A 27,223-nucleotide genomic window follows, 5' to 3' on the forward strand; every position below is an offset into this window, starting at 1 on the left:
AGACCCTGTCCCTTCCTCTCAGCATGGGCCAGAGTCTGTTTCTCTCATTTCAGGCAGAAGCTGTTATCAGTTGTGTGATTCCTGAAGCTTTTATTGCAGGAATTGACTGAAGCTCAAGGGGTCAGTGCCCGGAGTACACAATGAATAATATTGGGAGTGTTGCTGTCTCTTTACTGCAAGTCAAGATATGCTTGATCTCGGCTCGGCTAAGGATGAAAGCCACAGTTCACAATGTTATGGCTAAATCGAGAATAAATGTAAATTGAAAATATTTAGGACAGAGTCATAACCACCATATTCAGATTAGTGGTTAATGAATGACCAACTGATCAGCTTTTATTTTGAGTCTCCCAATCTGGAATATTTGATTACAGTGAGTTTAAAGCATTATGAATACCTTTAAAATGTTCTGTATTTGCTTTATAGAAAATGTTTATTTTAAAAATGAGCAAACTACAGTCCCGTTCCAAAGTTAAAGTCAGTGAGGGTTTTTTTTTTTTTTTTTTTTTAAGGTAGGAAAACTTCACATCCATAATGCACTGGGCATGTTGCCATCCAAGGCCACCTCCACCAGTCTGCTATTGATACGCTTGACCAGAGTCGGATAAAACCTTGCTTTAGTAGGAAATACTTTTTAGCAAACTTTTAGTCATAATAGTATCGCCTTGTATTGATTGTTCCTGGGTGCAAGAATTCAAAGAGTACACACACAGCGGGAGTGAGTTATTTTCAGTTTCCAGCAAAGTATCGCAGCTAAATATGGAGATAAAGCCTCAATGGAAAATCTGAAAAACCTCTGTGTTTGTAGTCAACATTTCAAACTGAATGACCACAAACAAAATGTTGCATTTTGTGTTATCTAATGGACTTTTGCTGACAAATAATTGGGAATTTATTGGTCCAGGTAACATGGAGAAAGAGTAAATAAATATAGTTTATTTACTGCCGGCATTGTAACAATACAAAGCGGGTTGAAAATCTGTGAGGTTATACTTTAAATTTCAAATAAATTGATCAAATTAATTAACATAGAGTAAGTGAAGAGTTCCATTGCAAAAACCTCTAAGTCTGGCTGACATGTTTGTTTGTTTGGTTTTAAATTAGCATTTTTTTTTACCAGGCTCCTATGTTTAGGTTCAATAATTTCACTTTAATGGCAATGAAAACTGAAATTAGTCAGTTATTGAAATGCCTTATTTTCAAAAATGTCACTTTAGTCAATTCATTGGTATTTAACTTTTTTTTTTTTTTTGCAAAAACCTAGTCCGACTTTTTGGACACTGTTTTTTTCTTGCTACTCGCTAAATTCTGTTATTGCAACTGTAACGATGGACAAAACATGATGACAACTTGCAGCTCAACAATTGAAAGCAGGCTCATATGCACACCGTCATCCATCTTGAAATCATACGATTTGATTCGCGTCTTCCGATTTGTTCTTCTGTGGACTTAGAAGCTTTTGCTGACAAAGGGAAGTGGCGTTTTGCATTTCTGCACACGAACCCGTATTTCTGAATGGGCTGATGCTGGGATTTAGCGGATTTGAAGTGAAAGTATTTCATGAACATACAGTATACTATGTGCGGAGAGCATTTGCTCAATATCATTATCTCATTTTTGACGGAGGTGGTGTTTAGCGGCTTTTGCATCCGAACTCTTCAAGTATACCTTTATATTTTTTTTCTATGAACAAGCGTTGATAAGAGATTGCAGGTGCACAGAAAGCCAGAAATAAAATATGAGATATTGGGCCAAATATCACTGTGCATCATCAACAACTTCTCACTCCAGAAGCCTCCTTCTGTTTACTGTGTACTCAGTGTACTTAGGTCATTAAAGCACTCTGTTACAGTGTGCCAGCCAACTCAAATTTTAGTGTTACTGCTAATGTAGCCTCTTTAAAACATGCTGCTGAAAATGCCTTAAAATGTATATATTTATAGTTTAGCTGTGAGCCCATAATGCTCTCTGACCTTTCTCCTGTGGCTTTCTGTCTTCAAACCCTTGATCCTATAGAAGCATGAAAGACAGAAATAGAGCCCTCTTCTCTCTAAAGATGGATTTGTGTAAGTGTTCTACTGTTCTGTGCTTCATTAAAGCTGATGTCGCTGCTGTTCTGCTCAAATATGAAGGCTTTGGCCCTTCATAGCTTGTTAAGTGTGTGCTGGAGTGGATCGGTATTGAGCTGGGGTCAACATGTCTGCTTTGGGCTCTGGACAGCAGTCATGAAACACTCAGGCCTGAAATACTGAGGATTATGATTACACACTCTCGCTTTTGACTTATTGTTTCATGAAAAATAACCTCTAGATACTAAATTAATTTTCTTTTTGAATTCAGCAAATGAGCCTATCTTTAATTCAGATATTAATTATGTCTTGGCACATGCAGGGAGATCTGTGCCAAAACTGTCCCTGTTTGAATATTATATATCAGATGACGGTTCAGTCAAACTGCTCATATATTGAACCTGCCGAAAACAGAAACAAAGCTTGCAGCTCTAGAGTCATCAGCCCAGCCTCCCTCGTGGCTCTTTGCTATTAGTAGAAAATTAGTCTTTTGTCTTTATTGACAAGGAAGAAACTGTGAAGATCCTATTAAGCAGTACAGTACAAGGTATATAGGCTACTTTTTTCTCATTTTCAAATTCTAGCTGCCTTGTTGTGTACTGCCTACAGAGGTAGCTAACATACACCATCATAACCAAAGACTATAGAATAACACAAGACGTGTCACTCGTATTGTTTTGAATGGGAGAAAGTGTAACGCGCAATATGGCGGAACAAGTTCCGCCTTCTAAATAAGAGCCAATCGCTGACTGGTAAAGTCATCGCGTCACTTCAGCGGCCGTTAGAATCACCGGTTTCTATAGAAACAGTCAGACGCGCTCCTCTGAGGAGACGCGCATTTAGGTCTGCGCATGCGAATTAGCTTGATCCAGCCTGAAAAATACAGTTTTTTGTCATGATTCAAGCGATTTAGAAACTAAATTTATGAGCCGGTTGTTGTTAGATTTCATTGGTGATTTCAAATATGAAATTTAATCTAAGGTTGGCGAACAGTTTTGGAGAATTTGATGTTTCCCCATTCAAAGAGATAGGGCATGATGCCCAGGATGCCCGAGAGGCGTTGTAAAGATGGCCGCCGAGTGAAATGACTTGTCTTAAAGGGACTTTGTCATAACTGAAAAAGAACCCTTATAAGTGACCAATTTAGAATGCCCTACATAGGTAGCAACTCTGTGCAGCACACATAGTGAACAAGAGACAATTGATTCCAATAGAATTCGATGTTAGCATGATGCTAAGCTAATGCCGCAATAAACAATAGTACAATATTGTGTATTATTGCTTTTCTGTATTGAATTTTTTTTTTTTTTTGTCTGGAGAGCCCATGTACTTTAAAATGCTGCCTATCTAGACAGATAAAGGTTTTGGAACAAAGCCATACTCAAAGTGCGGTAATATTTGATTTCAATAGTCAACTTTGGATATTCGGACCCACTTTATATAAAGTGGCCTTAACTACTATGTACTTACATTTTAATTAATCATTTGATACAATGCACTTATTGTGTACATACAGGTTTTTACATTGTACTTATATTTTAAAAACACCTGCATGTAATTACATCTGTAATTAATTTCTGTAATTAAATTCATAATTACACTGTTGACCCATCCCTTAACCCTTACCCCTACCCTTAAACCTACCCATACCACCAAAGTTTTCCCTAACCTTACCCATATCCACCTCAATATCAGCAAAAGTGTTTTGCAATTCAATATGAACCCAATAAGTACATTGTACTTATTTTTTGATGTAAGTACATAGTAGTTAAGGCCACTTAATTCCAAAATGCCTGTCCGTGTGAAACTGTGGCACACTAATACGAGAGCACTATTGAGCCTGGAGCTGCATCCAGGTTGAGATATAATATCTCACAAACGTGAATGGCGAGAATCAGCCCGCCACATCACAGACCTCCTTGAGGAAAACCCCCAACAACAAGGCCTTGGAGGCCGCCATACTCCTAGTAGAGTGAACTCTGACAGACAGTGGATACTGCTGACCAGAAACCTCATATGCAAGTGATTATAGTCTCAACTATCCACTTGCTAACCATTTGTATGGACACAGGAAGACCCCTTATTGCACGGTCCAAAACAAACAAACAGTTAATCTGAAGTGCTCCACAGGGCAGCTCTGTGGATATTAGGTGTCCAGTGTTCACACTAGACGCACAAGATTCAACTTTTCCTGGTCTGGATCTGAGAACAGAGGACAGAAAGCTTGCAGCACTATAGGCCTTGGCATATTGGTCAGAACCTTAGGTATATAACTCGGTAGGGTAAAGGAACACTTTGACCATCCCTGGTGCACACTCAAGGCACGTAGAGGATATCAATATGGCCTGAAGGTCTCCTACTCTTTTTAGGGAAGAAATGGCAAGGAGGAAAAAAACAGTTTTCAGTGTCATAAATCTTTCTGAGACAGAATGAAGCGGCTCAAATGGAGCTGCAGATAAGCCTTCCAACACAAAGGCCAACTCCCAAGCAGGAACCTACTGCATGTTGCAGGCCTCAGCCTCAGAGTGCCATGAAGGAAACAATACCTCAAAGGGTTATACCCCACAATTGTACCATCCACAGGGACAAGGTATGCAGAAATACGAGGATAGTTTCCTTGTGGCTGGAGTTCTGGAGAAAAGTATGGTCTCCACAACCTTAGTTGATAGACCAGATACTATGAGTTGGGCCCCCTCAGGGGCCAAACCCACAGGTTCAATACTTCTGGGTGGGGTGAAAAATCAAGACCTTTGCCAGAGATAGAAGGTCTCTCCTGATCAGAATCTCAGAGGGAGAGCCGTCAAGGAGAGACACAAGGTCCAAGAACCATATCCGATTTGGCCAGTAAGGCGCTACTAGCAGTAGACTTATCCCTTCCCTGCGAATCCTGTCCAAAACTCCTGGGAGCAGAAAATTTGGGGGAAAAATGTACAGACATGGCCTCGGCCATGCCTGTACCATGGCATCCAGTCCAAGAGGAACTGGATGCGTAAGGGATAACCACAGTGGACAGTGTGTCGTATCCTGAGACGCGAAAGATCCACTTCCACGTGGCTATAAATCTCCCATATGAGCTTCACCACTTTCCGGTGATGTTCACTCTTCGCCATTGGACTAGTTGACACATGTGCATCAGATGCATTCACACTGAGGGCGTTCCCAAAGCGATCCTATCGGACACAGCGCGAGTTCCCTCGAGTTTCTCCTTTAATCATGCACATACAGTACATCCATGCATGAGTATATGGATTTTTATACCCTATGAAGCTCTTTTTTCAGGTATATTTCATTGTCATGAATGTACATTTTTGATATTTCCATCTTCCCTTTATTTTCCACAGTGTTTGCCCATCCCAGGTCATGGATTTGTGCTGGACAAGTATAAATGTCACTGCAAAAGTGGCTTTTATCATCCAAGCAGAGTTGCAGTCAATGGCTTTAAAAGTAAGTACATGTTATAAAATGTTATAGATCAAGTGTATGCATATTGTTTTTGAATAAAAACATGCGATTTCAAGCAATCTTCATTACATTTCATATAGTAGATGTTTTTTATAGTATAATATATGCTCATGGACAGAACAAGATATGAACTTACTAGGGTTTGTTATTCATATGCTTAGTCTACACATAGACATATTTGTCAAATATACAGTAGGGTGCAGAACGTCTACTTATAAAAATGCTTCTATTTTGCATTTTTGTAATTTAATAAATTTTTTTCATTACAAATTATATTAACACTTTGTTTGAAAAAGTATGAATGTCAGATTGTTTAGTATTTCATGTGACTTCTTTATTTAACGCCATAACTTTCCTTTGTTTTAAATGATTCAAAATGTTCTGTTTGCTTTCAGGTTTCAATTAGATTTCAAATCCCAAATTTTCAGTGTGGACCCACTGTGCAGTTAGATGCAATATCTCACATAAATATTTTATTCAACCTCCCAGACATGCACACAAAGTATTTTTTGTGCACTTAGCATACCTGATTTCCCTCTCATCTTATTGGAGCACTACATGACCACACCCCTTATGTTTAATTAATTAGCTCTCTGCACAAAAACCCCTGCCACTCTAGAGTTATCCTACCGTGAGCACTCCAAAAATTGGTATACACAAACACAAACACACTCATGTGTAAAAGAGAGTGACAGAAAGAGAAACACATAATCAGCACTATGCTGACAGTATCAAGCCCTCAGCAGGGGCCCCAGCACATGGCCCTCCTTCACACCTCTCTGAACACAACAATGTCTAATACTTCAGAATTTGCTTTAATTTTTAATGTTTCATGCTGTCATCTTCAAAACTGTTACTTTATATGCAGAGGTTAATTTGTTTCCATTGTTTCTGGCTATGTGAGACCACTCAAATTGGCCTAAAACACAGAATAGTTGTGGTTGAGGTTAAAGTCAGAAAATTTGATCTGCTTTAAGAACAGATTGTAAAGCTATATTCCTCCCATACTGTGCAGAGAGAGGTAGAGAGGCAGACAGACATCACCACAGGTCCTCCATCTGTGGATAGCTCATCTCTGGCTCTCCTCCAATGATCTCCGATAAGTGTGTTCCTGGGAGAAGTTGGCTGTGTTCTATGTATTTCTCTTTTATCTGCTCTACTGAGCCATCATCCCTCTAGTTTTCTGATTAAGTAATGTTGACGTCTCATGTCTCGCCTTCATAATCCTGGTTTCTGTGAAGAATACACTAGGGCGTGTACATAGTCTCATATCATCAGTTAGAATTTTATTCCATATTTTATAGTATGATTACCCTAAAACAGTGGTTCTCAAAGTGTGGGGTGTGTGAGTGTGTGTGTGTGTGTGTGTGTGTGTGGGCGGGGGGTTTAAAAGACCAAAAAAGGGGGGGGTTTTGACATAGACCAAAAAAGTTTGAGAACCACTGCCCTAAAGGAATAGGTCACCCAAAATGAAAATTCTGACTCCCACGTCATTCCAAATCTGTATGACTTACTTTTGTGAGACACAAAAAGAGAAATTTAGTCTTTTGCATGCAATGTAGCTGGATGTTGATTTATACTGCAAAACTCTAAAGAGATATAAAAAGCACCACCAGAAATATCATAAATGTAGTCCATACAACTTGAGCTCTAAATATAAACTTGGTATAAACTAATACTTTATAATAATGTTAACATGAATTAAATTTAACTACATTAGTTAACATGAACTAACAATTAACAAAAACATGAACTAATCTGTTAATATCATTTAATTGGCCTGAGCTAACATGAACTATGTTACGTACTGCACGGGGACACGGAAGTTGAGGATTCAAATGCATTATTTTTTAGAAGGGAAATCCAAGTGTGACAGGCAGAAAAAAAAAAAAAGAAGACATGAGAAACCAGGACACGGGAGGAACAGGATACAATGGCTCAGAATTGCAGTGCAACCAACAAACAAGACTTAGCAAAGAGTGATAGAGTAACCAGTCTTTATATAGGCAGAGGTAATGAGGTAAACGAGACACAGCTGAAAACAATGATGGAAGATGAACCCAGGCAATGGACTATGGGAGATGAAGTCCATAAGGGAGTGACAATAGTCTGTGATGGAGTGCCCCCTGGTGGCTCTCAAGGGCACTCCAACTGGTGATTGTGACATAGCACCCCTCCTATGCAGCGGCTTCTATACACTCCCTAATATGGTCAGAGATGTTCAAGGAGGGAGGCGGACCAGGGAGTGGAATGGAAGAGAAACTGAAGATGAAGGAAGAGCAGGAAACCAAGGCGGAGCAGGCAGGGCAGGTTGCCAGGGCGGCTCAGGCTGGGCAGGTGGTCCTGGTGGTACATACTGGGCAGCAAGGGCTAAAGACCCCCAGGGCGGAGCAGAAGACCACAGCAGCAAAGTAGATGAGCTTGAAGACCTCCACGGTGGAACAGAAGACCACAGCAGCAGAGTAGACGGGCTTGAACAGAAGACTACCACAGCAGAGTAGATGGGCCTGAAGACCCCCACGGCGGAACAGAAGACCACAGCAGCAGAGTAAACGGCTTGACCTGATGACCACCACAGCAGAGTAGACAGGCCTGTAGACCTCCACAGCAGAACAGAAGACCACAGCAGCAGAGTAGATGGGCCTGTAGACCTCCACAGCAGAACAGAAGACCACAGCAGCAGAGTAGATGCCGGTGGAGCAGAAGATCACCACAGCTGAGATGATGGGACTGAAGACCACCACAGCGGAGCAGACAACAACAGCGTAGACCACCACTGCGAAGGCAGGATGGGCTGAAGACCACCAAGGTGTAGTTGAGGACCACCAAGGTGAACTGGGAAAATCCACAATGGAGCATGTGGAGCCGATGACAGCCACAGCAGAGCCGAAGACCCCCAAGGCAAATCTGATGGAATTGAAGACTACTATGGCTGATCAGGAAAAACTGAAACACAGAGCACAGAGAGGTTAGGATTGGCCTCAGAGGCCAGGTCAAAACAGGCTGGGAGCTCAAGGGCATCCTCGCTGGTCATAAGTGAACCAGCATGGTGTTCCAGGTTGGCCTTTGAGGTCTTTTCTGGGCAGAGAGGAAGTTCATAAACGACATCTGTGGTTGTGTCAGTGCAGACAAGCAGTTTAAAAGTGACCTCTGTGGTTGTGTCGGGGCGGACAGGAAGTCCATGGGCGACCTCCTTGGTCACATCAAGGCAGACATGAAACTCGGGCATGACCTCCATGGTCATGCTAGGACAGACAGGAAATTCATGGATGACCTCCGTGGTTGCATCAATTAGAATTATTATCCATATGAAAAAAATGTATATTATATCACTGTATAAAGATTTTTTGTCAACTCCATCCGCTTACAAGTCAGCTCTGTCAGACAAAAAACTTTCAGGACTATGTGTCCTACTGTGGCTTCCACAATGAGCGGGAAACAGGAAAGGGGTCCTCAGAGTTAAAGATGAGACATTTATTCAGGAGTTGATGCAAAGTGGACACACCACTTCTTTTTTTTAAATTGAAAATATAATTCAAGATTTACTTTTTGTATTGTTTGATATGGATCTCTGCCCTTCAATATAAATGAACATTTTTGAATTTGTTGCACTTTGGCAGTTTTACATTGTGAACTCATGCCGAGGACAGGTTAAATTGCATTTATTTTCCAGGTATAGACCATGTATTTAAAATAATACTAAAGAAATTATTAAAAAATATGAGCATACAGTATCTGAGTATACAGATTTCTTATTTTTTAACATAAAGAGGGATTTTGTGTGAAGGACATGTTTTATCTCTTATCTCAAGAATCAGTGAAGAGTAAAATGTAGTGAAGTCTGTCAAACCTTGTGCTGTTCTCAGCTGTGTCGCATCTACTGCTCTGCAGATCTTTCTAAGGAAGCCTGATGTTAGAAACAAGCAGTTTGGAGTTTTTAAAACCTTTTTAGTCATTTACCCTAATCATTTCAGAGTGGGTTGTTGTATAAATCTGTCACAATGAAAAGCAGCTTTGCAAAGAGTCTGTTGAAGAACGCAGCAGATAAAAAATGTTGTATGTTGGGTTGACAGCAAAACTGCAGCCTTTAAATTATGATGTCTTTAAGTGCAACTGGGAAACCTGTACATACGAGTCTACATCTGAATTCAAGATGATGAAAATTATGGTAGCGCTTTATTTCGATGGTCCACTTTAGAAATTCTACTAACTATAAGTAACTGCAACTACATGTCAACTAACTCTCATTAGAGTATTAGTAGATGGTCTTCTTAATATCTGATATCACTTTATTTTGATGCGTCCCAACAGACATTTACCCTTGAGGGGGTGGGTGCAAAATGGTCCTGAAATTTTTCTTCAGGATTAGAAACACATGCTGGTGTATTGGAGATCAATAGGAGTTTGACCCTCCAGGAGCAGGATTTTTAACATACAGAAAACATTGCACATTTCACCTTTAAAAGCCCATTCGTTGGAGACACCTACTGCACTATTATTGATTATTACCTTGCAATGTGGGTAATCACAAACAGCCATAAATCAGCAAATTTAAAAAGAGACATTTTATATTATTTTTATTATGTAACTTTGTAAATGTTCATCATAATACTCTGGTTTATGGTTAGATTTTAAGGAAAAGTAAAACTATTTAAATAGCATGAAGTTGTCATCATGAAAAGATGTGATATGTGTAACTGAGGCAGAAACAACTGGCGCATCAAAGTGACGGCCCAGATGGTGTGTACACACCCATCCACCCTGGCTTGCGCATGAAACAGTGTGAATTGCCTACTGATGAGACCACCAATGACTGGAGGAGAGGGTGGGCTGGACCGCTTTAAATGTCATGTCTGTGCTGCTACTTTTCTCGATTGTTCGTGCTTTTTTGTTGGTGTGATCATATGCAAGTGGAAAGATGCAGCATTTGAAAATAGTTGTTTGAATGAAGTGTCATGTAACATTATTCTATTTTATTTATTTTTCTTTTTTTCTTTTTTTTTAGGGAAAGGGGGTGTGAAGGGAACAGAGGCTTTGTCACATCACAGGGATGTTCCAGAAAGTTCCAGCCACTGTCTGCCCTGCCAGGAAGGCTGTGATTTCTGCAAGGACAACACGCCCTGCGTGGCCCGGGGTGACGGCGCCCTGCGTATGGCGGTGCTTTCCTTCCAGGGCTTGTGCATGCTGGTGGATTTCATCAGTATGGTGCTGCTCTACCATTTCCGCAGGAACAAGGTGAGCGTGTGCTGCCGGAGGGAGCTAATTAAGATGGCAACTGTTTCCATGAAGCACATCCTGTTCTTATTGACACTGGGGTGTTTCCATGCTGGGTTACATTACAATTAGTCACTCGTACTCTGAGCGTACAGTATCTCGCCTGTTAGGTGACATTTTATTCCCTGTTAAATTAGAAAGTAAAATTCAAGAAAAATCTACATTGTGCACTGTTTTCATCATCATGTTACAACTCCATCTTTTCTCCATCAGTAATTAAATTCAGTGTAATAAAAATGCAATCACACACTTTGTGCTTTGATTTTACTTAAAAATTTCAGACAGCATGTCAAGGAGATAATAAATGGTATATTTTGAGCCTATATTAGTCAATTAAAGAGATATTCAGAGACTGGTTGAGACACAAACAAGGTTGAGTAAGGACAGAGAGAATGGAGTTTCCGGTTGACTAAATGAATGGATTACACCATTAGAAGAGAAGGAGAGAGACTAAATTTGCAAAGGAATTACAGAGGAAGGAGAAAGAGGTGTTATTTGCTGCAAACTATTACCTTAGAGAAGGATAGAGAGAGAGAGAGAGAGAGAGAGAGAGAGAGAGAGTCAGTCCAGCAGGGATCTTATTTCTCTACAATGTCAAGATTTTTTCCATAGCATTTATATGTAAAGGGATAATGTATAGTCAGATGGATAGATGGATGGATGGACATGAAATATTGATTTATAGTAAGTTGAAATTAGTTTAAGTAAGAAGAAAGAGGGCGCTGTGCAATGAACTGGTGCAGCTATTTTTTAGGATTTAGAAAGTGTGAATCAGTTAATAATTAAATGGATAATTGACAACCTGAAAACTGTGTCATCATTTACTCACCCTCATGTCATTCCAAACCAATAAGACTTATGGGTTTAAGACACAGATGAAAATATTTGTAATGAAACATGACAGTTTTCTGTTGCTCTGTCTTTCACCAAAACTTTGACACTTCAAAAAATTTATATAGAAATAATTCAAATGAATTGATCGCTTTTATCGCGCATACAGTATGTAGAGGTCATCAAATATGGTAAACAGAAGCTCAAACATACTTGCTTGACACACAAGAATAAACCATTTGTTCTTGAATGTCAAGCAAGCACGGTTGAGCTTCCGTTTTCCATATTTGTGTGAGGATTACTTTTACAATGAATTTTGAATGTTTTAGTGGAATGAACTTTCAAAGGAGGGACAAAAATCACTTGGATTTCATTAAAAATGAAATTTGTTTGTTAATTTGTTTTGAATAAGAATGAAAGTATTACAGGTTTGTAATGACATGAGTGAATATTTAATGGCAAATTTCATTTGGTGAACTGTCCCTTTAAGGATTTCTGTCACTTATGGTTCAGTTCAACCTGTACTTTAACACTGACAGAATCTTTGACTAACTGCAAACCCAATCTCTAGATTATTTCTCTGGTAATTAGATTTATTAAGATTAATTTTCTCTCTCTTTCTTTCAAGAGGAGTATGTGGATTAGTGCAAAGATTAAGAATGCAGACATCTATTATTACACTTAACATACCATTGGCGTTAGGGATGGGCGATACGACTTATTTTGTTTTTGATATGATAACAATACTTTCAAAGGTCATTATCGTCGATATCAATACAGATATCTCAAAACTAAACTTTGAAATTATTACATTTATAAGATTATTAAAACACCAAGAGTAAAATGGGTAATGATACCCAATTAACATTATATTTAAAAGGCATTTTAACATTCAGTATGCCTTAATTACAACGTTTTTCATTATATTTTTGTTAACACATGGTTAAAATGTTAACTGTAATAGTAACCATGGAAATCTAGAAATATCACAGTTTAACTACAGTCTATATAACCATCGTTCATTTTCATAAGCGACTGCTAACGACAGGCTGTTGCGCCCATAAAATGCAACCTTTTTATTCTGACAGTGTATGATTTATATTACCTTTAGTTACAGAATAGAACATGATCAATATGAATTTTTAACATTCAATTTAAATAAATGTAATTACACAAACTACGTAGGCTACAATTTCAATCAGTCCTCTGATACGCATTGTTCTGGGCTGCGTTTCCCAAAAATATCATATGGTTTCTTATGATAATTTTGGGAAACACAGCTCTGTTTGAATGCAGCTTTAGCAGTGAGCGAACGCTCTCCGTGATTGATTGGATCTGTCTTGCAGCATTTGCGTGTGTTCAGATGAGCAGGAAAATAGTTCTATCTTACACAATTATTTGCTAACATAGGTTATTCATCCAATTCAATGCATATTGTATGCATTAAATTTCTTGTTAAACAAAAAAAAACACACCTTAGTATTGATATTTTTCGTATCGATACTTTCAAAACTCAGATCAGTATCGATATATTGATACTTCAGTATCGATACGCCCATCCCTATTTGGCATATACATAGAGTATTTCAGAAGTGTACACGGCACATGCTACTGTCTCAGCTTGAGCAGACATGCAGTCTGTGGTCTGAGTAATAGTGGACTGGATTCACACTGACTGCGAGGAAGGTTCATTAATCCCTGCAGTGAGGCGCCGTTTAGGCTGTCGATATGTAGGGCACTCAGTTTTGATAGTGCCAGCATTTTAATTTACTCTGGAAGCATGCTCCGTCTGGGCACTGCCTGAAAGCGATCCATAAATGCTGGAGAAGTCTAAATGAAAGCGACAGAGTTAGGATTAGAAATTTTGTTCTGTTTCAGCTCGTGCTGTCAAGTGCTTTCTATTGGCCGTTTGATTTCAGAAAGCAGTTGACAGCTCACCTGTTGCCTCTTAATGGAATTCTCATTTTCTCTGCATTAAAGGAGACATACTTGAGGCAGCCGCACAAACGAAATATGCATGCCGCAGTGTCAGAAGAAAAAAAAATGATTTTAGCTTTGCTGGAAAATATAAATTCCTGAATATATAAATGCTATAAAAGTTCTAACTTAGTTTGGAATATAAAGTCCACACTAGAGTCTTAGTACCCTCTTGTAACTAACTCTGTACTACTTTATTCGGTTGCACCATTTGTTCTTAAAGGGGACATTTCATGAAAATCTGACTTTTTCTGTGTTTATGTGCTATAATCGCGCCCCCGGTGCATCTACCAACCCAGAAAACGTGAAAAAGGACAACTCAGTAACTTTTTTTTGGCAAACCTTTCTCTGCAAGAATTTGAAAAAACAAGCCTCTCCCCTTGTGACGTAGGAAGGAGATCTTATTATAATATTACCACCCCTTTATCTGCATGTTTCCACCCACGGTGCTGTCATTTTGTTTTCGCAAGTTAAAACACTGTACCAGTTCTAACGCCATGGCAAAAGTTTGAGCAAAGCATGCTAACTGTTCTGTCATTGGCTGCACAGACAAGCACAGAACACTATTTAGAGTCTCGTTAGCTTAGCAAGTTGACCCTGGCAAGCTCGATTGCTAAAAAAAAAAGGAGCGTTTCTGTCCGAGCGATATTATGGAAAAAAAATATTAGACCATTCACAGCATTTGATAGCAATCATAAATTAGCCTGATGTGTATGGCTCTGTTTGGCAATACGCATAAATGGGCGTCCATACGGGTTTTGCAAAAGATTAACTGACGGCACATGCTAGTCGATGAGTTGAATCAACTCCACAGCAACTACATAAATTTATCCACTAACCATTCAGAAACGTTCAGTTTCATTCTAAAAGTTGTAACTTTTTCCTGAGTCTCTCCATCAGTGTCGACTCCGGTTTGAACAATGTAAGGATGAACACCGTTACTGACAATCCTCATTTTGGCTGTGTGAGATTCTCCAGCTTTGTTGTTGTTGAGCAACCGAAGCGTGAGCAGTTAAAGCTCCGCCCTCTTCTGGAAAGGGGGCCGGGAACAGTAGCTCATTTGCATTTAAAGGGACACACACAAAAACTGCATGTTTTTGCTACCAATCAAATAGGGGGAAATTTGACAAGCTATAATAAAGGACCCACTTTATATTAAGTGGCCTTAACTACTATGTACTTACATATAAATTGATCATTTAATACAATGTACTTATTGTGTACATACATGTTATTACATTGTACTTATATTTTAAAAACACCTGCATGTAATTACATCTGTAATTAATTTCGGTAATTACATTTATAATTACACTGTTGATCCATCCCTTACACCTTAACCCTACCCTTAAACCTACCCATACCAGAAAAGCTTTCCCTAACCTTACCCGTATCCCACCCCAAAAGCTGCAAAAGTGTTTTGCAATTCAATATGAACCCAATAAGTACATTGTACTTCTTTTTTGATGTTAGTACATAGTAGTTAAGGCCACTTAATATAAAGTGGGACCACTTCCATAGTAGGAACAAATACTATGGAAGTCAATTGTTACCGTCAACTGTCTGGTTACCAGCATTCTTTAAAATATCTTATTCTGTGTTCAAGAGAAGAAAGAAACTCATACAGGTTTGAAACAACATGAGAATGAGTAAATGATGACAAAATTATGTCTCAGACACACGATAATGTTCTTTATAATTTGTCAGTTAGTTAATAATTATTAATTAGACTAATCTCATTAAGTAATTATTGATTACCTATTAAGGAACTATCTCCTAAATTTGATATTACTTACTGATTAGTAAAGCTTGTTTCTATATTAGTTAATAGTAGAAGCTGAAGTGTTAATGTAGTACTACTCATTAGTCCTACATTACTTTCTGCATAGTTACTTATTAATGACGGACCATTATTCGAAAGTGTAACCAATTTTCATTATTGAGTGAACTATCCCTTTAAGTCGTGACATATCGTATACTGTTTCTGGGAGCCTCCACTCTGTTTCAAGTAAGAATACTATTCCAACAGCTGTTTATGAGTTTATTTTACCATTTATTTATTGCATACCTTTAAGATAAACTTTTAAGAACTCCCAGTCCCAGACACCAATATTTTAATGATTCATGAAAGATGAAACACTGTTTGTCCAACTGAGATTTTGCTGTGGAGATAAAGCTTAGGATCATGATTTTTCAGTAGTGTTACATAACATTAGCATGTTATGTTGTTTGCTTTGGGTTCTGATGGAGCATTTGAACCCAGATACAGTATCGCACAACGTTAGACTTAAAGGGATAGTTCACCCAAAAATGAAAATTCTTTCATCATTTACTCCCCCTCAAATTGTTCCAAACCTGTATAAATTTCTTTGTTATGCTGTATAAAAAGGAAGATATTTGGAAAAAGAGATCTCACCCCCCTTTGACTACCATAGGGGGGATCTGCTTGGTTACAAACATTCTTCCAAATAGCAGCCTTCAAATACCTGAGTAGAAGTAGCGTTGAAATGCCATGAGTTCCAGTTGATTCTATATATCCAGTTGATTCTATATATTCCTTGATTCTATCTTCTTTTGCCTCACATAACTAATGGTAAAAATATCTTTCCATTGAAGTAGTATACTACTTAATCATAACATAATTTTGTTTTTGTCTTTGATTTGATTTGGTAACATAATAGGTATTTTATTTTTGTTTTATTCTTTCAAAATCATGCAGCTTGTTGAGGAGAGATGTGCTTCATTTCTTTTGATTCATTATTTATAACTTTTGATTATTCATCCAGTGGGGAAATTCCATATACATCACAGACTATCTAGGTATCAGAATATCAATGAAACTTGGAGGTGGAATCTTTTGAGCAACCACCCAGAACACAGTGCTCCACCGTGGCAACAAAAAAACATTGTAGCAAGCACTTCTTCATAGCAAACACCTCTCTAATTTTCTTCGGAAAGTGTAAAAATATAGTTTTTGCGATGTTTTTCATACAGAAATTGAGAAGTATGCACAATGTGGGAGTTTATTCAAGTGCACTGCTTTGAAACTCAAATTGAATCAAGTTTTGAATGTTATTGTGAAACAGAGCAGGTTTATTCCAGGGCAAGGCATTAGTCTGAAGAGAACAAAGATGAATCAACCCCTGTGAACACATTAGAATAGTCCAAGGAGAATGCATTTGTGCGCAAAGGGATAAGTTATGCTGTAGTCACAAATGGATGGTTTCCACTGACCCATTTCTAGCAAAAGAATAGTTTAAAGAGAGAACTTTTCCAACGTGATGTTCTTTTTGATGTGTTTCAGAGTATCAGAGCGTCAGGACTCATCTTGCTAGAGGCCATCATGTTTGGAGCACTCCTCCTGTACTTTCCGGTAAGCTTTAATGACCACAGTCAACTTTACTATGTACTTTTTACTTTAGGGGTGTTAAAATGAATGGCGCTTTGGTGACTAATATTCTTAGACTTGTACTGCAGTTAAATGTAGCCATTAGGAGGAGAATGCCTTTTTAATGGCACTAATTTAAGCATTAAAGAAATGTTGTGAGATCAATTCAAGTTAAGCTCTGTGGACTCCTGAATGCTGTTAAATCTGGTGATTTATGTATGATATGTGCAAGAATATGAAAAAGGGATTTGATACATGGAAAAAAAAATCAATCCACAGGAAATACATCAATATTGTATACACTGATGCCACAGATTTATGTTAGAGCTTAGCTTGTTTTGATCTAGGAGCTTTCTAAAATACAGCAAAAGTCACATTTTTGATATTATGATATCACAACACTAATTAGATGTTCACATGTACACTGAAGCAATGCAGGATATAATGAAGGCCGAGATATTTCGCTGATGGACAATCTGCTTTTCTCGTGTCGATAAAGTATTGATTTAGACAGATGTTGTCATGTGCTTTATTCAGGAGAGCTCACAGTAATTGCAGTTCAGTGGCATTCACAGGAAGCTGTAGACTTGTCTTAACATGGTAAATGTAATTAAAGTGAACTGATTTAGAGGCTTGTAAAGCAATTAGCACATGCAAGGTCCTGGAAAGTAATAATCTTTGAGATGATGCTGGAATGATGGTGGAGGACCATTTAAGCCATTTAATTGCTCTTTATGTGACCATAAAGGCCCTGATATACTTAAAGCAAAATTGAATGATGAACTGGTGTGGCATCATTTCAGACAAAATCAGGCCAAAACAAAGTTTGTTTTGTGTTTGTTTCGGGAATTCGAGACAGCTTGCCAAAGCGAAATTTCTGTAAAAGTTCACACTGGCTGGTAAACACCATTGAACTACCATTGGGCAGTGGCGATGATGTAAAAGGTAGGTGTGGCTCTGAGACTCCGCCTTTTTTGATGAGGAAATCTTCTCTGCTTAATTTCTTCTATTCAGTCCATCGAGGTCAGACGTCCGCAAGTAAAAACATAAATACACTGGAGAGTCGCTTTATAGTAGAAACTGAAATTGTAATTCTAATTGAAAGAGACACTGACACAGTTTTCTGCATCAGAAACAGATAACATATTCAGCAGCTTAGCAATGTTTCTGAGGTGGAAGAAGGCTGTTTTTGTAACATAAGAAATATGATTTTCAAAAGACAAGTTGCTGTCTAATATAACACCCAGGTCTTTAACTGTCAAGGATGAAGTAACTGTACATCCTACAGGCTTTAGGTCCATTAAGTTAAAGGTGCTAAAGAGGATGTTTTGTTTTATACATTTTTGCAATATTACTTGAAACTGTCTTTACTAACGGATAAAAGACTATTTATTAGGTGCACTGAAAGTAATAATATTAATATACATCATCTGTGCATGAGGTAGGGCCTTAAAAACATCAGCCAATCATTTACGTGATCATCGCGTAAACGATTGGCCCTCTGGCTTGTCAATCACTGCCGTGACGTTCCTTGTGAGAGACATGCGTGGCTGCGCGCTCCAGTAACTTTCCACACTCCACAGGCGCCGCATGCAATGTTTTTGTCAGGAGACAGGAGTAACAACTGCAGATTATGAGTTACCTGCGGTGAGTCTGACATAATGAATCCACTAACACGACACAGCGAATGCCGGTGGTAAACACTCGTGTTCCAATACTCGTGCGTTCCTTTGAAGTGAGCTGTTAAGGAGGGGGGCTGTTCTTACGCATGCGCTCATTTGAAAAACTCAGTAACAGTCTTTAGATTCTCAGTCGACGAAAAAATCCTCTCTATCACCTTTAATAGTGAAATTTTATAGAAGAAAATGACTAGTCATAAATGTTTTACATCTTTAATACACTCTGTCAATTTGGATAATTTAGAGATTTCATCTGGTCGTGATGAAATATATAACCAAGTATCATTCGGCTTAGCAGTGGAAACTAATTCCAAGTTTTTATTGTAATATTTGCCAAGTGGAAGCATATATATTGAAAATAGCAGAGGGCCTAACACAGATCCTTGTGGCACTCCATCATTTACTGATGATAGCTTAGATTTTTCCTTCATTTAAACATACAAAATGGTAACGGTCTGATAGATACGATCTAAACCACCTTAAAGGGCTAGTTCACCCAAAAATGAAAATAATGTCATTTATTACTTCACCCTCATGCCTGTTTCCACACCCCGTAAGACCTTACGTTAATCTTTCGGAACACAAATTAAGATATTTTTGTTGAAATCTGATGGCTCAGTGAGGCCTCCATAGCCAGCAATGACATTTCCTCTCTCAAGATCCATTAATGTACTAAAAACATATTTAAATCAGTTCATGTGAGTACAGTGGTTCAATATTAATATTATAAAGCGACGAGAATATTTTTGGTGTGCCAAAAAAACAAAATAACGACTTATATAGTGATGGCCAATTTCAAAACACTGATTCATGAAGCTTCGGAGCGTTATGAATCAGCGTGTCAAATCAGCGGTTCGGAGTGCCAAAGTCACGTGATTTCAGCAGTTTGGCAATTTGACACGCGATCTGAATCATGATTCGACACACTGATTCATAACACTCTGGAAAATGAGAGAGGAAGTGTCATTGCTGGCTATGCAGGCCTCACGGATCCATTGGATTTCAACAAAAATATCTTAATTTGCACTCCGAAGATTAACGAAAGTCTTACGGGTGTGGAACGGCATGAAGGTCCGGAATGCAGAATCCCTTGCAATATTCAAAAGACAGCTGAAAACCCATCTCTTTCGTGAGCACTTAACCTCATCTTAAAAAAAAAAAAAAAAAAAAAAAAAAAAAAAAAACTTCTTATTCCTATCCTTTCACTTCCTCTAATCCCTCTCTATTGTATCTTAGGATAATCTGAGCACTGCCTATAACTTGTATTATGAGCACTTCTTGTCTATTTGCCTCGTCATGACGACTCGCTTGTTGTATTCCTCACTTGTAAGTCGCTTTGGATAAAAGCGTCTGCCAAATGAATAAATGTAAATGTAAATGTAAATGTAAAGGTGAGTAATAAATGACAGAATTTTCATTTTTGTGTGAACTAACCCTTTAATGCCTGTCCGTGAATACCAGTGTAATTTTATTCTTGCTTAATACTGTAAAGCAGCTTGCTTTTAAACAATATATTGTATATCATGCTATATAAATAAACGTGACGTGACTTTACTGGAGTACTGAATTGCAGAGCTGGTGCAGATATATCCACATCACTATGCTTTCTTAACTGCTGTTTTCTGCTCTTGTCTAATATCGTCGTATCTTCTCCCGATGTTCCAAAGCAACTGACGCTTGTTGTAAAAATGTTATCTTCTGCAGGTGCAAGACATTTAGGCTATATTTGATGTTGTGCTACCAGAGAAAACAAAATTAAATTACCGGCGTGTGTGAAATGCGCTGTACAAATAAACTTGACGTGCCTTACTAAATCTAACAAGCACAAACTGTGTTAAATAAAATTTGACGTGCAAGTAAAAAGGTATCTGTCCTACAGCGTTTTTCTTCTTTACCACAGTAAAGGATGCAAATGTAGTAATTAAAAGTGAACAAAAGGAAGAAACACTTATAATCCTCTGTGAAAATGGGTGAGACATGAGTGAAGACTTGGGAAAAGAAAGAAGAGATTCAATATCCAGTGCGTAAGTCCTGGAATATTGTTAAATTTGTGGAAAATCAGGTGACCAGATTGCAAAATGGAATATAAAGCCAACAAATGGCTTAAATTCATGGGCTCGTGTACCTTTCTCATTCTACAAAAACCTAAATGTTTCCATGGTTGTGATGTATCATTTAATTGCTAACCTATATTTCTTTTGTAAGCCACCAGTGGTACTTGGCCTGGGGCGGTTGTCAAGTTGATCGGCACTCTTAAAAAGCAACTATTAATATTGTTATTTAATATTTTAATTGACTGACAGCCCTAGTTTAAAGTGAATATAATCAGACTGGAAGAAAAATCAGCTAGGTGTCAAAGTTTTATCTGTGCATTAGGCCTTGCGGTGTACATGCAGCCTATGAGAATGTGTCTGTTCTTTTAGAACTGCCGTTTTCCCTCTGATTCAGTTTATGGTTTAATCTGAAGCTCAGAGACAGATAGATCTGCCTGCTCACGGCCCACCTTGTAGCTCATGTGAAGCTGATAGAAGCTCCGCCTGTCTGCTCTGCTGCGATTGCTCCCAATCTAAATATAGACTGGAAAATATTATCCACTCCTTCTCCCTCTCTTCTACTTTAAATAATTCCAGTGTTATCAAGAAGCAGAGATGTATCTCATCTTGTTCCCCTGGCATTCTGCTTTGTGGAGTAATGCAATTTTTTCAGCTTGCACCCCTCTCCTACTGCTGAGCGTGTCACATGCAATAACTTCACTTGGCGGCGTCTGGAATAAGGCGGGGGATGTGGAGCGAGAGAGAGGAGAAACCGAATTACATGCGCGCACACACATGCTTTTCTGGTTGCTTGTTCATCCCTGTCTACACAGAAGTCACGGGGCACCTGTGTCGGTGAATTTATAAGGCATTCGCGGATTCTCTTTCTACTATATCTCTGACGCTTGTCATTTTCAGTGTTGGGAGTTAACGCATTACAAGAAACGCGAGTTACATAATAAGATTACTTTTTTTCAAATAATGAGTAAAGTAACTAATTATTTTCATATTTACAACAAAATATCTTGTTACTTTTCCAAATAAGTTACGCAAGTTACTTCGTTTTCTTATTTATTGATTGACAGCTCTCCTGTCCCCATGTATGCATTTACTCATCATTTCCCCTAAAACAGATTCAGTATTCCTCAAAATTAATAAAAACGGTAAAATTCAAACTCAGAATTTTAAGCAAACCTGCAATAATTTAATTTGTTAAATGACACCAATATACTTTATGTATTTAATCTCACTTTATTAACCAATGTCTTTGCTGCTGACTTTCGATGAATTCCAATTCTAACATACCTAGCAGCAAAAATGGGTCCTATTTTTCTGCAATCCAAAATGGCAGCACAGCTGAAAGGTTTGTTTGAGCTGCACCCTCTCCAGGCATGAATTTGCATTTGCTTCAACCTGGGGCTTATTCATTTCACTTTCGGTGTGAAAGGGCCATTACATTTTACACTTACATTTTGTTTTTTGCTATTAAAAGTGAACAGAGAAAAAGTAAAACAAAACGTAACACATTGCTTTACATAACACAATTAGTTACTTTTTAAGGGAGTAACACAATATTGTAACGCATTACTTTTAAAAGTAACTTTCCCTAACGCTGGCCATTTTCAAAGCTGCATTGCCAAGACAGCTTACCATTTTCTGATCTTATTTTAAAGTCATTGTGAAATGTAATTCACAACCTCTTTTTACTTCACTGATGTTTTCTTGAGTGAAACAGGATATTCAGCATTAAACAATTAAGGACAGAACTTCAATTTTATCCATCAGGAATTGATTGGATTGTGAAAAGATGTTAGAACAGTTTACAAAAAGGTGTATGGAGCATGAAATTATGACATCACCCAAAAATGAAAGTCACTTTCGAGGCAGAGCAAAGTATTACATTCAGATGAAATGTTATGAAGACAAACTTTTTGGAATATTTGGAATAATGTGCACTGATGAACTGTGTACAATATGACCAGAAACAGGTATGAAGTGAAACAACAAAAAGTCACACTTTATTTTAATGTGTCCTTATTACAGTGTAATTACGTGATGAATACAATCCTCAACTGGATGGAACTGAAATAAATACTTTAAATCAGATTTATGATAGCAACCTGATTCGTAACAAAGCACTGTTCGCCAGAGGAGAACTGGCCCCCCGACTAAGCCTGGTTTCTCCCAAGGTTTTTTTTTTCTCCATTTTAACACCTATTTGCTACTTGTTTGCCACCTGATGTCACCTGTTGGAGTTTGGGTTCCTTGCTGCTGTCGCCTTTGGCTTGCTTAGTTGGGGACACTTGACATTTGACTTGACATTTGATATTCAACAGTATTCTTGACATTTATTCAACAGTGCTTTGATCTGCCTGCATTGACACTATTCTTGAAGAGCTACTGTGCAGCAAAAAATTATGTACCAGTTATCAATGTAAAGCTGCTTTGATACAATCTGCATTGTAAAAAGCGCTATATAAATAAAGGTGACTTGACTTGACTTGACAAATAATTACTGCATAATATCATAAAAAAGGGTTAGTTTACCCAAAAATGAAATTTCTGTCATTAAGTACTCATGTCATTCCATACCCGTAAGACCTTCATTTATCTTCGGATCACAAATTAATATATTTTTGATGAAATCCGAGGATATCTGATCCACACATAGTCAGCAACATCATTGCACCTTTTGATGTCCAGAAAGGTAGTTAAAAACATGATTAAAATAGTCAATGTGACTACAGTGGTTCAATCTTAATGTTATGAAGTGACGAGAATACTTTTTGTGCGCAAAAAAAAAAAAAAAAGACTTTTATTCTACAATTTGAACCGTTGTCATATGTAGTGAACTCAGTGCAGGCTTTCTTGTTTACGTCCGAACGCCAACTCAGTATTAGCCAAAGCTGAACACGTGAGCAGCACAACGTATACATGTGATACTGACACAGGATCCAGCCAATAATGAGTTGGCGTTCGGACGTAAACAAGGAAGCCTGCACTGAGTTCACTACGTATGACAACGGTTCAAATTGTTGAATAAAGTAGTTATTTTTGTTTTGTTTTTTGTGCACAAAAAGTATTCTCGTCACTTCATAACTTTAAGGTTGAACCACTGAAGTCACATTGACTATTTTAACCATGTTTTTAAAATGATGTTGCTGCCTATGTGTGGATCAGATACCCTCAGATTTCATAAAAACTTCTTAATTTGTGTTCTGAAGACAAACGAAGGTCTAGTGGGTTTGGAACGACATGAGGGTGAGTAATTAATGACAGAAATTTCATTTTGGGTGAACTAACCCTTTAACATGTACTTACTACAGGTTTAGGATTAGGGTTTGGTTTAGGGTTAGTTGTTTGTAATTATGCATAATTTTACTGTTATTACAGGTGCACTTTACATGATGTATACTTACAGTACACTTAAACAAAAAAGTACTATGTAATTTAAGGTAACTACATGCAATTAATATGGGTTAAGGATAGGTTGAGTACCTACTGTTGTACATACTGTAGATGTAAAACAGCACTATAAAATAAAGTGCTAACATTATTATTATAGTAAATACGTGTAACATGCAACAACGACACATTAAAATAGTGTTACGAGAAAGTGTTTTCAACATTCAGAAGAGTTTAATATTACACTAAATATATGTTAACAATTATTCTCACAGTTACACAATCCCATTGGGCTATTTTGGGACATTTTTTTCTATTTATTTCAGCTCAAAATAATGGAATTTGCATTATTAGTATGATTGTGTTATTTGGCCAAAAGATGAGAACTATTGGAAACAGGGTCTTAGCATGTGATCTGCTTGTGATATTTACATGAAGATCAATAAAGCTACGGGACAGTGCAACACGTGAACAGTATGTTAATTGGTTTCATTGAGCTGAGATTCATGGATCTTAATTAGCTCAAGTTTACACTTTATACTGAAAAACTGCTGAAATAAAACAAAATTGCAAGTATCACAAATAATGCAATTATGGCAGTCTTGTGGTGAGTTTGTGTTTTTTTGTTTGTTTGTTTGTTTGTTTTGGAGCTTGACCTTATATGAACTTACATTTGGAGAAATAGCTGTGGAAAGATTCTTTAGAAATTCTCATTTTTTGTTCCACTGAAAAATAATGGCAGTTGCTACTACTGATTGACTGTCAATGCAAAAAGATACTTTTTGGCTCCATAATGGTGTAATTGTGGCAGCTACCATCAAGGCTAACTGCTAAAGCTAAATCTGGTAACTACATTGTTCCTTCGCCCAAGTATAAATACCCCATCTGTTCATATGTCCTTTGCGTAGTATATTTATTCCCTATTTGTCAGTCACTTGGGAGCCCCAAACACCTCTGATACTTCAGAAAAGGTAATTGAGAATTGGCAAATGGAATTTGCATGCCACTCCCCCGGACATAGGGGTATAACGGAGGTGGCTTGCATTCACTCATTCAGATTTGTTAGGAGCCCCATTTTTGGGGTTAACTATCGCTACAGTCTCATGGCAATTGGTGGCCAATTCATATCTGTACAATCACATTTGTAAGTTTTCGTATATGAAACTGTAAGATGATTAAAAAAAAAATGTAAGCATAAAGGTCCACCCCCTTTCCCTACTTTTTCCTATGAGGTTGGAGCTTATACATGCTGTAATAAAATCCTGAGGGGGCCAACTGCAGATCTCTCTAAATTTCAAGCATCTCTCTTTAACTCCATAGGGAAGTGATTCCTTCATTTGTCTTACACACCTTCTCTCCATGCTGAGCATTTCCACCCTCCATCAATCTCTGTGTCAGCCTCAATTCCGTATACTTTCTTCATATAGGCCTACTTTCTGTTCCACCGGCAGTTTTTTACTCTGCCCTCCCCAGTTGTCCTCTTCTTTCACCTCCATGCCCAAATGGTCTGCTGCCACCCTGACCCTGGAGCCCAGCCCATCGGGAGGCTAATGAAATACATACTGCTGTGTTCTGGTGCGTTTTGACCGGCACAGGATGTGGTGTGGCCTTATGCTTTTGGTCGGTCCAAGCTACTGCCTTTCCATGGATTAAGTAGATCAGAGAACGCCCGCCGTTCTCCAGTCTGTGCACCTGGCTTCACAATCTCAAACCAATCTCCTGCCTTATGTTACCAAGGACCAGAATGGCTTTAAAACATTTAAAGTAAAAATAAATCTTTTATTGAGAAATCACATATTTCCATTCAAAAAAGGAAACATTAGATTCTCCAAAGCTGTTCACCAAGATTATGATTACATTTCATATTTGAAATCACCAATGAAATCTGACAACTCAAATCATGACAAAAAAAAAAAATTGCATTTTTCAGGCTGGAGCAGCCAATGCGCATTTGCAGTCCTAAGCATGTGTCTTAGAACATTGACTGTTTCTATAGCAACCGGAATTTCTAACAGTAAGCTGCAGTGATGCAATGACTTCACCAATCAGCGATTGGCTCTTTTATTTAGAAGGTGGGACATATTCCGCCATATTGCACGTTGCAATTTCTCCCATTAATAGTAATATGTGTGCACCATCTTTGTATATCTAAAGTCTTTGTATCAGGACTTTCAGGCAGCCACTTCCTGGCTAAGCAGGTGGTTTTTGGCCAAAGTAAGATGCAGTGTAAATTGAACTTAATGCTGATGCTCAGAAGTCTGGTTTCTTATACACACCCCTACACTAACAACACAAACATGTCTCTTGCTGTATTTCTCATCTTTTTTCTCTCTCCCACACAAAGCACAGGTCACATCCCTATTAACCTAATGTTATCAGAAATATCTCGGTGGATTTGGTGATGACGGGGAAGGGAACAGTGCACGGTTTTGACGGAGAGAGAGCCCTTGACTCTACGGAGGCCAAACTAGATGTAATTTACACACCGCAAGACTCGAGGGGCACAGCACTAGCGATTACCTCCCATTCTTGTCCCCGCATGTGGGAAAGAGGAGCCAACTCCCCCCACACCTAAACCAGACATGTCCACACAGACATAAGCATTCTTACGGATTACAAACCAAATGGGATGAGAGGAGAGAAAAGAAAGAGACGAGTTGTGAAAGAATGAAAATAGATGACGATATCGTCCCAAAGCTGCCTGTTCACATTATCACCAATCAGATTAATGTTATCTAGGACTAAAAAAAGACCAGCACCTCTCACCTCTTAGAAAAACTGTTGTTATTTCTGTAAAATTGCTTTCTACTTGAACCACTGACAATCTTTCAGTATCTTGCTGAAGTAGTTATCCTCTTTGTAAACTTTTCCATGAATTCAACATTGACCCTATTTACTTGCATAATACAAGACTCCTGATCTTATTTTGAAAGATAAAAATTAACCAATAACTTGCTCCACCTCTGAAACGTCTTTCCTTTTAGCTGATGACACATAGCCCTCTTATTGTTCATCCCATACTCTTCAACCAAAGAACTCTCTTATCTGTAGAAAGCTATCTGTTAGAATTCCCAAGTTTTTGCCTTCTGACACAGAAGACTCACC

At 38.2% G+C, this 27,223-nt stretch overlaps 1 protein-coding gene across 1 annotated transcript in view; it reads left to right on the forward strand.

Annotated features, from left to right (window-relative positions):
- The window catches only part of gpr158a (G protein-coupled receptor 158a), a 144,532-nt gene that overhangs the window by 70,665 nt on the left and 46,644 nt on the right, over positions 1–27,223 (forward strand). Inside the window, 3 exon segments of the mRNA XM_048174316.1 lie at positions 5,411–5,513; positions 10,537–10,766; positions 16,918–16,986. Coding sequence (XP_048030273.1) covers positions 5,411–5,513; positions 10,537–10,766; positions 16,918–16,986 — 402 coding nt within the window.

The sequence above is a fragment of the Megalobrama amblycephala genome, linkage group LG22 (genome assembly GCF_018812025.1).
Source record: "Megalobrama amblycephala isolate DHTTF-2021 linkage group LG22, ASM1881202v1, whole genome shotgun sequence".
NCBI classification, from domain to species: Eukaryota; Metazoa; Chordata; class Actinopteri; order Cypriniformes; family Xenocyprididae; genus Megalobrama; species Megalobrama amblycephala.